This window comes from Camelina sativa, chromosome 9, assembly GCF_000633955.1.
Source record: "Camelina sativa cultivar DH55 chromosome 9, Cs, whole genome shotgun sequence".
Lineage (NCBI taxonomy): Eukaryota > Viridiplantae > Streptophyta > Magnoliopsida > Brassicales > Brassicaceae > Camelina > Camelina sativa.
Genome location: NC_025693.1, coordinates 32,809,632 through 32,823,224, shown reverse-complemented (window position 1 = coordinate 32,823,224; position 13,593 = coordinate 32,809,632). Strand labels below are relative to the sequence as shown.

The 13,593-nt window shown below is 34.5% G+C and overlaps 5 protein-coding genes across 5 annotated transcripts in view; 2 read left to right on the top strand and 3 right to left on the bottom strand.

The window, feature by feature from the left end:
- The window catches only part of LOC104713722 (myb-like protein X), a 4,927-nt gene extending 4,454 nt beyond the window's left edge, over positions 1 to 473 (top strand). The window contains exon 3 of the mRNA XM_010430912.2: positions 11 to 473. Coding sequence (XP_010429214.1) covers positions 11 to 345 — 335 coding nt within the window. The 3' untranslated portion in view covers positions 346 to 473. The remainder of the gene's footprint in view (positions 1 to 10) is intronic.
- Positions 588 to 1,423, bottom strand: LOC104715907. The gene is made up of 2 exons (XM_010433274.1): positions 1,420 to 1,423; positions 588 to 1,343 (listed from the first exon to the last, which is right to left on the bottom strand). Exons 1-2 carry the CDS (start codon positions 1,421 to 1,423, stop codon positions 625 to 627), a joined length of 723 nt encoding a protein of 240 aa, XP_010431576.1. The 3' UTR covers positions 588 to 624.
- On the bottom strand, positions 1,334 to 2,616 carry LOC104713723. Its single transcript, XM_019229544.1, has one exon. It carries the CDS (start codon positions 2,500 to 2,502, stop codon positions 1,528 to 1,530), a length of 975 nt encoding a protein of 324 aa, XP_019085089.1. The 5' UTR covers positions 2,503 to 2,616; the 3' UTR covers positions 1,334 to 1,527.
- Positions 3,711 to 6,016, top strand: LOC104713721 (probable malate dehydrogenase, glyoxysomal). The gene is made up of 9 exons (XM_010430910.2): positions 3,711 to 3,967; positions 4,064 to 4,279; positions 4,396 to 4,710; positions 4,834 to 4,923; positions 5,004 to 5,087; positions 5,168 to 5,203; positions 5,300 to 5,389; positions 5,491 to 5,585; positions 5,689 to 6,016. The coding sequence occupies exons 1-9, from the start codon at positions 3,902 to 3,904 to the stop codon at positions 5,759 to 5,761; spliced, it is 1,065 nt and encodes a 354-aa protein (XP_010429212.1). The 5' UTR covers positions 3,711 to 3,901; the 3' UTR covers positions 5,762 to 6,016.
- LOC104713720 (transcription factor NAI1-like) lies at positions 8,094 to 10,012 on the bottom strand. The gene is made up of 3 exons (XM_010430908.1): positions 9,326 to 10,012; positions 8,556 to 8,969; positions 8,094 to 8,449 (listed from the first exon to the last, which is right to left on the bottom strand). Exons 1-3 carry the CDS (start codon positions 9,815 to 9,817, stop codon positions 8,381 to 8,383), a joined length of 975 nt encoding a protein of 324 aa, XP_010429210.1. The 5' UTR covers positions 9,818 to 10,012; the 3' UTR covers positions 8,094 to 8,380.

Below are 13,593 nucleotides of genomic sequence, written 5' to 3'. Positions count from 1 at the left end.
AAAGAGAAAGATGAGTCATCGTCCAACAATTCACAGGAAAATGGAAGTAGTGAGAGTGAGAAGAAGGAACAGGTAGAGGAAAACGAGAAGAAGACTGACGAAGACACAAGTGAATCTAACAAAGAAAGTAGCAATTCAGATACTGAACAAAAGCAACCAGAGGAAACTTCAGAGAAAGAAGAAAGCAACAAGAATGGTGGTGAGACAGAGGTAACTGAAGAAGAACATGCTGATTCTTCTTCAGAGACTAATCTTCCTCAAGAAGTAAAAGATGTTAGAACTGATCTTGAAACTTTGCCGGATTCTGGCAATGGAGGAAACAATGAGGGTGCTGCGGCTGAGTAAAATCTACTTATGGTTGATCAAAATATATACTCTCATTTGATGTTGTTTTAGTAGAGTCTTACGAATTGAATTTGTGTCATGTAATTTGTTGTAATCTTTTTCTTTAACATATTTACAGGTTTAAGTCATTCCCAAGAGCATATGTTCTAGCTCTCTTTTTTGGTACCGAACACATTTTTTTTTTTTTGTCTTTAAACAAATTCTTGAAACTTCATTGTATACTCGACCAATTTACATAGCCCTAATGCGTAACGCCCAAACAATCATTGTTTAGCTGATCTAACGGTCATAAAGCAGCAGATGCCTCAACGTCGTTACTTGTCCGCGTTTCCCATGATCATCATCATCCTCCGTACACGTGTCTTCATCTCTTCCGTCCATCCTCTCACCGCCAAACGCGTACTCCACATCCTCCCGCGATAGCGTTTGCTGCTGGGCACACGTGTCTCGATCTACACCGTTCATCATCATCATATCGCGGACCTCATCTTCCGTCCATCCTCCTTCCCTCAGCTTCCAAAACGCGTCGTCCAAACACGCGCTCAACCCCTCGCAGCCCGACGCGCTCCACCACCCGCGCGTGTTATCACGCGCCACCACATCCAACGATCTCCCTTTCTCCGCCGCGTCACTCCAGAACTCCACTCTCATCCGTCGTCTTCTTCTTCTATCCACCGTTGGCATTTCCGATCGACCGAGTCCGTTGAGGAATCCAGCGACGTCGCAACTCAGAACTCTGACCCCGTCGCCGTCAACTTGAAAAACTGGATTTCCCGCCAAATTTGGCGTCGTCGAAGGGACATAGAAATCGCCGTAGATGGGGACGAGAACCGGAGCGAGCTCAACCAGTTTCTTCACGAGGGATAAGGCCTCAGCGTTGTTTCCGGGTCGGATCCCCCAAGAATCGACCCAGAAACCGTTGCCGGCGACGATTTTCGAGAGACGCAGAAGAGGGAGAAGGAGACGATTCCGGTNTGTGTCATGTAATTTGTTGTAATCTTTTTCTTTAACATATTTACAGGTTTAAGTCATTCCCAAGAGCATATGTTCTAGCTCTCTTTTTTGGTACCGAACACATTTTTTTTTTTTTGTCTTTAAACAAATTCTTGAAACTTCATTGTATACTCGACCAATTTACATAGCCCTAATGCGTAACGCCCAAACAATCATTGTTTAGCTGATCTAACGGTCATAAAGCAGCAGATGCCTCAACGTCGTTACTTGTCCGCGTTTCCCATGATCATCATCATCCTCCGTACACGTGTCTTCATCTCTTCCGTCCATCCTCTCACCGCCAAACGCGTACTCCACATCCTCCCGCGATAGCGTTTGCTGCTGGGCACACGTGTCTCGATCTACACCGTTCATCATCATCATATCGCGGACCTCATCTTCCGTCCATCCTCCTTCCCTCAGCTTCCAAAACGCGTCGTCCAAACACGCGCTCAACCCCTCGCAGCCCGACGCGCTCCACCACCCGCGCGTGTTATCACGCGCCACCACATCCAACGATCTCCCTTTCTCCGCCGCGTCACTCCAGAACTCCACTCTCATCCGTCGTCTTCTTCTTCTATCCACCGTTGGCATTTCCGATCGACCGAGTCCGTTGAGGAATCCAGCGACGTCGCAACTCAGAACTCTGACCCCGTCGCCGTCAACTTGAAAAACTGGATTTCCCGCCAAATTTGGCGTCGTCGAAGGGACATAGAAATCGCCGTAGATGGGGACGAGAACCGGAGCGAGCTCAACCAGTTTCTTCACGAGGGATAAGGCCTCAGCGTTGTTTCCGGGTCGGATCCCCCAAGAATCGACCCAGAAACCGTTGCCGGCGACGATTTTCGAGAGACGCAGAAGAGGGAGAAGGAGACGATTCCGGTTTGATCCGGTTCGCCAATTGGGGAAATTAGTACCAACCGGAAGACCGGTTTGAAGAATCGAACGGAGATCAGGTGGGAAGGAGAAACCAAGAGAAGATTCAACGGCTGAGATCTCTTGATCGGTAAGCCCAGGTGAGACGTGGATACCGGTTAGAGATTTCAAATGGTTAATTACGGTTTTGTAGTAACCCGGAAACGGTGGCTTAACGGAGGAGGATCGAATTGGATCTGTGGTAATGTGGCCAAGTGGGCTTATTATTCCGGCAAGACGATGATTCATCTTCTTCTTTTTGATTCTTTGTAATTTATATGTTTTTTTAGGTTTGAAACGTTTTATTAGTCAAAAGAGATTATTTGTTAATATATATATATATAGAGGAGAATCAAATCTCTATATCTTTCTGCATATGAATGATTTTGGAAATTATATGAAACGATTTTATAAAGTTACTTACTAATGGAAACTTTGAGAATTTTGAATAATACGTTGAACTGGATAAAAGGAAATTAAAAACGTGTAGACTACTTTTATTAGGTTTTTTAGACTTTAACTAGAGTAACTTTATCAACTCATTAATGTAGTCTGTTTTTTTTTTTTTAATATATGAAAGTTGGGTACTTAAATGACTAGATTTTCAAAATCTTGTATTTAATCAACAGATTAATGAGTAATGACATCCTTTCAACTTTCATAAATTAATTGTCAACAATTTTTAACCTTTTAAGCATTACTTGATATTTTCTTTGGTAGGAAGCATACTTGATATTTTCTTCAACTTTTGTATCAATTAAAATCTCATATTGACTGACTGTAGAGCTAATAAATCAGATTTTACAAGGTAACTTGGAATTCTTTCATGCTAGTATTTTATTCTAAGAGAATTCACTAATATTTGAAAACTATATACAGTATAATTAAGATTACATATCAAAGATAAGATTAAAAAAAAAACTTTTAACATTTCTTTTGTCAAATAAACAACTTCCATTTAATAATCATGGAGAATTCCATGGAACTCTTTCTAATGGGTTTATTGAAGAGCAAACAGGAGAGAAATTTACCCTTAAATTTCTGTTTTTTTTTTCAACTTAAACCTCACTTTAAAATAAATAAATAAAAAACAATTATTATTTTTTCTTTTTCCTTCAAAATCTCTTAAATCAATGATAAAATAATTGAAAAATAATTTTCTTACCTTTTTTTATAATTTATTTTTTCCACATATTTGAAAGTTATCTAACCTCATAATTAGTTATAAAAGTTTTACACTCAAAAATCCTTACATCTAAATTTTCTATAGTCAAAAATACTCAATACAACCAAAAAAATTACCGTCAAAAGTTAGGTCGTTACCGGACATGATTTTTTTTACCCTACTAGCAGTAAGTCAGTAGTAAACACAACAAACTTAAAGATACATACAGTAGATAACTAAATTGTACCGGAATTTTCGTACCGTCTCAAAATCACTTCCTAAAATAGATAAGTAAGCTCTGTTCTGTCTTGCCACGCTTCCCAATACAATGGATCCATTTTGACGTCATCTTCGTCTTCATCTTCATCAAATTTCGTTTTTTTTTCCCATCACTATCTCTCTATACTATAAATCTCCACATACCCTTTTTACCCATTCGTCTCCTTGATCGCATAATCAGACCTCAATTTCTTTGAATCAGCTATGGATCCAAACCAACGTATCGCGAGAATCTCTGCTCATCTCAACCCTCCTAATCTTGATGATCAGGTTCAAATTTCTTTATTCTTAACCAATTTGGTGATCCGAATTTGGGGGTTTTTGTTAGTTTTGATCCGATTTCGATGATTTTTTTTTTGTGTTTAGATGGTTGACGGGTCGGGTTTGAATCGGGTGGGTTGTCGTGCAAAAGGTGGATCACCCGGATTCAAAGTGGCCATACTTGGAGCTGCTGGAGGGATTGGTCAACCTCTTGCTATGTTGATGAAGATGAATCCTTTGGTTTCGGTTCTTCATCTCTATGATGTTGCTAACGCTCCTGGTGTTACTGCTGATATTAGTCACATGGACACTAGTGCCATTGTAAGTCCCAAAGTTTTGTCCTTTAAGGGACTATGATTTGAGATTGGTAGTTAGATAATGGTATAACAGAGAGGAATGAACTCAATATTATGTTTTTTGGAACTGTTTTGATTTAGGTTCGTGGATTTCTTGGGCAACCACAGTTAGAGGAAGCACTTACGGGTATGGATTTAGTGGTTATACCAGCTGGTGTTCCGAGGAAACCAGGGATGACGAGGGATGATCTGTTTAACATTAATGCTGGGATAGTGAGGACACTCTCTGAAGCTATAGCCAAATGTTGTCCTAAAGCTGTTGTTAATATAATCAGTAATCCTGTGAACTCCACTGTGCCCATCGCAGCTGAGGTTTTTAAGAAAGCTGGAACCTTTGATCCAAAGAAACTCATGGGAGTCACTATGCTTGATGTTGTTAGAGCTAACACTTTTGTGGTATGCACTCGTAATTCGTTTGTGTTCTAATCAAATGTGTGTTTTGGTTAATGATATGGGCTTAGATTGGTGTGTTGCCATTATCGATTAGAAACTCAGCTAGTGTTTTTGGTTTTACAACAGGCGGAAGTAATGAGTCTTGATCCTCGTGAAGTTGATGTTCCGGTTGTTGGAGGGCACGCCGGAGTTACTATTTTACCGCTGCTTTCTCAGGTTTGAGATGATTCACGTGGAACCCATCTTGATGTTTGTTCGAAGCTGATATTATATGCTCACTGGTCTGTCTGCTACAGGTGAAACCTCCTTGCTCATTCACTCAAAAAGAGATTGAGTATCTCACAGACCGCATCCAAAACGGTGGCACTGAAGTTGTTGAGGTATAAGCCAATTCTTCAGCTTTCTTTGTTTTATTAACTTCGAATCAAAATGTTCATTTGCCATTTGAATCAATTTGTAGGCTAAAGCTGGGGCAGGTTCTGCAACACTATCCATGGTAGGTATTCGTTGTACTACCATGTGTAGTTTCAGATAAAGCCTGGATATTAATAAAGATTTTAATCTCTAAACACATTGAATGTAAAAAGTACAGGCCTATGCAGCAGTGAAGTTTGCAGATGCTTGCCTCAAGGGTCTAAGAGGGGATGCAAACATCGTTGAGTGCGCATATGTAGCATCTCATGTACAGTCCTTATGAAAAACCAACTCTATAATTTTGTATTTATAACCTTTCTTAAGCCTTAACAATGTGAACATATGAACTTTGTTTTATTCCTCATACAGGTGACTGAGCTTCCCTTCTTCGCATCAAAGGTGCGTCTGGGACGATGTGGGATCGACGAAGTGTATGGTCTTGGACCATTGAACGAGTACGAGAGGTAAAAGTGGAAATTTTTTAGTCGACCTGATCTTTTAAATTTACTTCGACCGGTTCATATGTTCATATTGGTTTTTTTGCGTTTGCTTTTGCCAATTGATCAGGATGGGATTAGAGAAGGCAAAGAAAGAGCTCTCAGGAAGTATTGAGAAAGGTGTTACTTTTGTGAAGAAATAAGATACTTTGTTTGGAATAAAACAAGGTTTTGGAATAGTAATAGTTTTGGAATAAGAACAACACCTCGCAATAAAAGCTCGTGCGGGTTTCCTTGTTATCCGTTCTTTAGTGTTAAAATCTTGGAATTGTTTTATCGTTCCGTCCAAACCAGTCTATTCTAGTTTATTTTGAATGATGCAGCAATAATTTATGGTATAGGTTATTTTCATAGAGAAGTGTGTTACCTTACGTGCAAATAAGAAAAATGTTATCTTCTTTGTTGTAGCTGTTTAGTGGACTATTAGCCACCAACCACAATTGACTTGTGGAATTCATCAGCAGTGCATACATGTATAAACCCTTCCAAATAATTTTACAATTTTTTTAGATCTTCTTTATCTTTTCTCAATCTAGCCCATTTATACTTCACATGCATGCTTAGTGATGAGGTCCAACATGTTAAATCTACCGTTGCTGCTCATTTTAATGATACTTGTTTCACATAAATCTTAGAAAGACTCAACAACCAACAATAACCCAATAATTAACCCTCACGTGACGAATCTTTAATTTGAACCATCTCGGGAGAAGACTAATTAACCTACTCTTGTTTCTCTGACTCAAGGAGATGTAAATAGCTTTGGAACCCTTTAAGATACCAAAAACAATAAGTCACCTTAAAGTGACGACGTCGATTCACAAATACTCACCCCAATCGTGGCTGAATTGGACTACATCTTCAATGCAACCCCCCAATGGGTGGTCTCTACAACTTGATTTATTTTTTAAATGGTTGTTTTTTGAAGAGTTATAAGTCTTCTAGACGTCCATACATTTTTTTTTGGGAATCTAAACTAAGAGTCGCTTGGTATTACGATTTGTTGAAATAGTCTCTATAATCACTTTCTTTTTTTAATTCCATTATAGACAGACATTGGTTGTACGTAACTTTATGTGTTGGTCATACAAAATGGAAAAATATTTCCAATCAACAATACGTCTTAATCTATCATTTTATTGTGGAAAAATTATCCCACTGCCAAGACGCAATAAATTGTCTTGAATGATGTATTGTGTCTGTAGCTATCCACAACAGTTGGTAAAGTTTTATTGCTCCAATATAACCACTATTTTTTGTTTTGTCATCTTTTTAATCGACAAAATCTGATTCATACTCAATTTTTACTATGTAGGATAAGGCAATTTAGTAAAATCAAACTTTGTTGGGATCGGTCGAATAGATGATGCTGTAACCACTTAAATAAAAATACTTCTTTATAATCACCAGTTTTAATCAAGAAATTTTAAAATAAAAAATATATACACCGTATAATATTAAATACATTTCTTAGATTTCTTTTAAATATTTTAAAATACTTTAGTTATTTTATTTATGTACGAACTTTATTTTTAAAAAAGAATTTCGTTTGTATTTAATATACAGATATATAACTTCACATAAGAATATATCAAAACTTGATAGTAAACGAAATAAAATAGCAGAACTAAAATTAATTTTTGCTTAATGCTGCAAATGAGCAATGATTCATTTTTTTACCGTAAAAAGAAGTGGAGGAATTATGATATAAATATAATTAAAAGTAATACTTAAATGATCATGTAAATTTATGACATTTAGTCGACCAATGAAAACGATGAAGAAAAAATCATGGGATAAAAGTTTATAAAACAAAATGGTCACAATTAGAATTCTATTTTCAAAATACAAGTAAATGAGTTTTTTTTTATATATATAAGAATCCACACTGGTCACGTAAATTTAACAAAATTATAAGAATAGAACAACGAACTTATAAAAGTGCTATTTTTAACAACAACAACAAAAGCTTACACAGGTGCTACAAAGTCCCGATTGAAAAGATTTATAGGACTAAGTTTAAATCAGAAAATAAGTAACTAAAAATAGAAATAATCAGTGTTCAAGAAAGCGGTCTAGGCGGCCGCCTAGACGCCGTCTAGGTGCTAGGCGGTCAGCAGACGCCTAGATGGCCGCCTGAACCGCTTAAAATTACATTAATTTAATTTTAATATATATTTTTGATTTTTAACTATATATATTTAAATTATTAAGTTTTATATCTGTATATATAATTATAAATGCTTATATGTTGTTAATATAACTTAAATAAATGTATTTTTCTTCTTTTTGTTTATAATTTATAATTTTTTAATATTTTCTAACATATATTTATACATAATTTTATATATATAATGTTTTATGTTGTAAACGCCTAAACCGCTTAAAAACGTCTAGTCCCTGATTAGGCGTTCTAGGCGCTAGGCGCTGGATCACCGCCCAGATACCGCCTAGCGCTTTCTTGAACACTGGAAATAATAATAATAACTCTTCGGCTTTATTGCATTTATTAAAACAAACCAATAATACTGAGGAAAAAAAATAAATAGCAAACCAATCATACAGCCATGATTAGGTACACATACTTATCCAGCTTTTGCACTCAACAGACGACAAAATCCCATATTTCGTGCCTATCAAGCTGGTTTTATTATCCAGCTAGTCATTATACAACTAAACCGAGTGAATAGGTCAAAACTGGCGACCAAATCCACACGTTTAAAACCACTTTTTGAGATTCACATCAACATTTTTTAATAATGCTATTCGGCTAATGCAAGTCTTATGTTCTTCACCACTTCCTCAACAGGTCGAGAGAATTTGCTGTCCATCTGCATATATATAATAGATTTTTTCTTTAATATATATTTTTATGCATTAATGAAATTAATATGAAATATGATAAAATTAAAATATTTATAAGATTGATAGAGATACCTTAGTGAGAATAGTGATAACGAGTGTTGACTGCCCAAAGGGTAAAGTGAAGGTATTGACTACATCAAGACGAAACTTCTCCAAGGAACTTACGATTTTAATCAGACACCCTTTGCTATTATCACAATGAACTCTAATCAGCAAATCTCTGTCGGAAACTCGTGCTTCGATCATGGGCATCGTCTGTTTCAAGATAGAAACTTCTTCTGAAGAAGAAGACAGAGGAGAAGCAGCAGAGCAAGTAGATGAATAAGATGAAGAATCATCGTCTAAATATACTTGAGATCTCTTAACCAATATAACTGATTGATCCATTTTCTTGGTCCCAACTCGCTCTTCCTCAAGCTTCTTTACCCGCTCTTGAAGTTGTTTCAAATGCTTGATCGCATCTTCAAGAACTGTTGCCTTGTCCGTCTACACACACACCAAACAAAAAATCTTGTTTAGTGTCATGCTTACCAAACATTGTGTCACAATCCGGATTTAATGAATAATGGGATCCACAAAAATAAATAAATAAATAAATAAACTTTACTTTTAAACACACAATTTCTTTAACGATAAAAACACTTTTACAAATAAAAACATTTTCAGAACTTCATATAATATTTTTGCCGCTAACAAAACATATTTCTTATGTTTGGCATTGGTGTTTACATTTATACCATTAACAAATTACGTTTTTGGTGGTTTATTTGTAAAAGAATATATATAATAAAAAATAAAAACAAAGAGAAATAATTAAAGTTTGATGAGAAAAAGATGTTGACCTTTTTGAGGCCAGGTAGAAGAGCAGAGAGAGCAATCAAACGCTCGTTGAGCTTTTGTCGACGTTTACGTTCAGCCAAAACATGTTCTTTTAATAGATGTGGTTCTCTTCTTCCTCCATTATTAACACAATCTCTTCTTTCGGACCTCGTCCTCTGATCCGTGCTTACTTGGTTGGAGAAGTTCAAAGATGTCTCGACCGGGTTGGTCTTAGTGTCTGGAGACCCGAATGAGATCACTTGCGACGTGCGCGAACCCGAAGAAGAAGACGACGACGATGGAGAAGAAGATATTGTATTGATGTTGTTGTTGGTTGTTTTCATTTGTTTTGCGGGTCTCTCTGGTAGCAACTCAAACCCGGTTTCGGTTCCGGATCCGGACTCCGAAACGTGTTTGGTGTTAGTCTCCCCCCATATCGGGAAATCGGATTCCCAGTCATCGATCAGATACTCATCTGTGTCGATCATCAAATCCATAAAGCTTGAATCTTCCATTTCTTCGTGGAATGACAAAAACGTTTCTCTCTTTCCTTTTCTTTTTTTTCCAAAACAAGAAAGCTAAAAAATTGAATATTGAAAGATAAAAATGAACAAGAAACAAAAGAGCAAACAAGCTTTAGGAGAAAGTTTAATGCGAAATATAGTTTAAATCTTTCCTAAATCTTCTTTTGTTCTGTTATGTTAATGTGGACGAGTGAACTCTTTATAGTGGATTTTTATGATTTGTTCTTATAAAAATAATAGTATTATTTTGCGGTACAATATCGGCCAGAAGAAAAAGCATATGCGTTGAAAAAGAATTTATAATTTTTTTAATGAGAAAAATAACTTATACTAATTGGTTTACTCGATCTGGTAGGTTTTTCATTAATAGTATTTTATTAGTAGTAAAGTTTAAGGTCCTGAAAAAAGAAAAAAAAAATGTTAAATAAGGTCCTGAAAAATAAAATTAAATGTGGGTATTGTTTTGGTTGAAATTAGAATTAATGGGTGGAGATTTGAGATCTGACCTTGGAATGCTACCACGATCTTAAACTAAATATTAAATCATGTTTCGTACATTAAATGTATCGATCTTCATAGAGATATAGCTGTGTGAGTGTGAGTCTTTGACTTAGGTAAATGAATGGAGCAGCCGATCACGTGGACGAATTAGATCAAATGTAGATAAGGTATTTGACCTAAAAATTGTAATGTTTCACAAAATTGTAATGGTCTAGTGACTTTTATTTTGAAGAGAAGCTGTCATATATATTGATGTAGGTGAAGAATTGATTTTCTCAAGCTTAAAATTATCTAATTACTACTATGTGGTTAATCAAAATAGTGTCATATCTTCGATCTATTAGAAAATCTATGAGTTGGATACTCGAAAATTACATCCACCCTAAACAATTGTAGTTGTTTGTGCATAATATTGTTAGATCGTAGGTGATTATGACTTTATGAGTGGCACAAATAAATTGTAGTAGTTGTTTGTGCAATATTAAATGATAGTAGGTGAATAATTAAAGGGGAATTTGAATCGTATAACCAAAATTTTTTTTTTCCATTTATTGTGGAACTATTCTAACTATGAAAATATTATATATATATTTTATATATTAATGACTAATTTATTTTTATTACTACCAACTTTATCACTACTATCTTTTAGTCCTTTACCATCACTGGCCACTACCATCTCGGACCACTGCTTATCACTCCAGCTACTCCAGCCATCGTTTACCATCGTTTATCACTCCGGCCATCGTCTACTATCACCTTTGGCCATTCACCTTCGGCCAACCACATTTGGCCACCCACCTGCAGCCACTACATCGAGCCACTTGCCTCTGATCACCCACCTCCGGCCACCCAGCTCCGACTACCATCACCACTATTACCAGCAAATCAGCAAAGGTAATTTTTCCTATCATTCATGTTATTTACTTGATTTATTCAAATAATATGTTATATTCTTAATTATATGTTTGAATTTGGTTAGTGGATAAATTGGTCCATAATTAGTACAAAGAAAACTACAAGATCACTAGAAACAGGAAAAGGTTGTTTTTGAGCACATTCTAATATGTCAAGTAAAAAAGGTATTCGAAAAGATTATGTGCAGGTGCGCTGTTAATACTTATACTATTACTTTTGACTAAATTATTAGAAAGGTTACACAAACACAATCTATGCAATTTTTATTGTTTACTTATCATATTATTTATCCAATATATCAACAATACAATATGTTATAAAATTATCCAAGCGCTATCATCTATAGTTTTAAAAGAAAACTACAGATCCTCCATGACGTAAATTAGATTTTATATGTACTTATATATAGATAAATATAGTTGATACTTGATACTATATAACTCCTACTTGTTTATGCAATTATATGTGGCTCCCGTTGAATCTGTCTGTCTGGACTCTGGACAAATTAAATGAATAATTAGATGTGACTTCTAAATGGTGATTAATTTCCATTCTATTATTTCTTAGTTGACGTGCTTCTTTGTGGACCACACTTAACCTATGACTGAATTTGTACTTTTAAGTTTTTAACTAATGTTTTTGTAACACATAATAATAAACAAATTAATGTAATTTATTCATAAGAAATGTAATTATATAATTTTGAGAGATGTTTATTTCTTAAACAATATACAATTGTAAAATGATGAATGTTTAATAACTTAAACATAAGTAAATGTAGAGGATGTGTATTTAGTTAAGTGGTAAAGTCCACTTAGCTCCACTTTCTCCATCGAAGTTTGTCTTCACTTGTTGATTCAAAGATATATAAAAAAGAGTAAATGTAGTAATTTTATCACAGTCTTCGCGTGTGTGAATTTTATTTTGGTTGTTGTCATTTTTATATCAATTTATATAGGTGATAGTATACACAAGGGAAATTATTTTCAAAATTGTATAGGAAATCAATAAAAAATAAATATATTGTAATCTATCCATATATTGTTTACTATCATGGAACAATATATTAGATTAAATGTTAACCATGTTCTATACTATCCATGAATATAAATTATTATATATTTGTTAGTTATATATTAAAAGAAATTATTATATATATTTGTTGTTGTTTAAATCAAATATATGACCATAATAATTTTTCAGTGAGTTGTAGAATTATGAGGTTACGGTTTAGATTAAAAAAAAATTGTTGACATTCTATAGTTTAAATTATTGTACTATATATATCATTTTTGCATAACAGAATAGTTTCACTTATTAAAAAAATAGGGGGACAATTTCATAATACCCATTTTTTGGCGATAAAAATAAATAGATGAATTTGGTTAAAAGGCTTGCAATGATTAAATTAGTTTTTCTCTGGAACCATCTTCCTATCCTCGTGAATCATGTGAGTATTGTATTTACGCCTATCAATTGTTAATATAACTAAGAAATCAACAAAACGAAAAAGAAAGTAAGAGATCAAATATTTATCCTCAACTTAAGATCTATCAACACGATGAATGTTTTATCTACTGACTCGTCATGTAACATAAGTTTAATTATAGTTCCTTTCGTGCTAAAAAATACCTACACCTTCTAAAGCTCTACAAAAAGAACATATTAAGTTTTGTCACTTGTGAGGTAATCTATGATGAGTTTACTACTCAATTATTTAAGTCATGTTCTATCTTTATACTACCTTTATAAATAATTTTAAGATTTTTAAATATCTGACATCAATAAGAGTATAATAACTTCTACTTTAAATATATTTATTATACTCTAAATAAATTTATCTTTATTGATATTCTCTCTCTATATTGTTTGTATTTAAAATATAAATTAAAACGATAATATTTTATTTTAAACTAAACTTCACTTCTAAAACGCTAATTAATATGAAATAAAAAAATGGTGATTAAGTCTATATAACCCTAGACTTTTATATACAGAAAAGGACTATAATAATATACAGTATATGAATGGTTACAAATGTCTTCGCTTTAAATAATGCAATTCATTTGCTAACGACGATTGATTAAATGTTCCTGACGTGACATTTTTTGTTAGTGACGATGACAATTAAAGGTGATGTTGACTACGTGATATATAGCAAACACGTGATTTCTCATATTCATATATGTGATCACGCTCTTTTTATCGAATACGTTTTTGTATTTCTTGTCCGTTTTTTTGTATGTACAAAACTTCGTTTCTCTCTAGCAGTTTCATTCTCTCCTGTTTACGAAAGCATGTATATCTCTTTCTCTAAGCCAAGAATTATTTTTAGACCTTAGTACTTA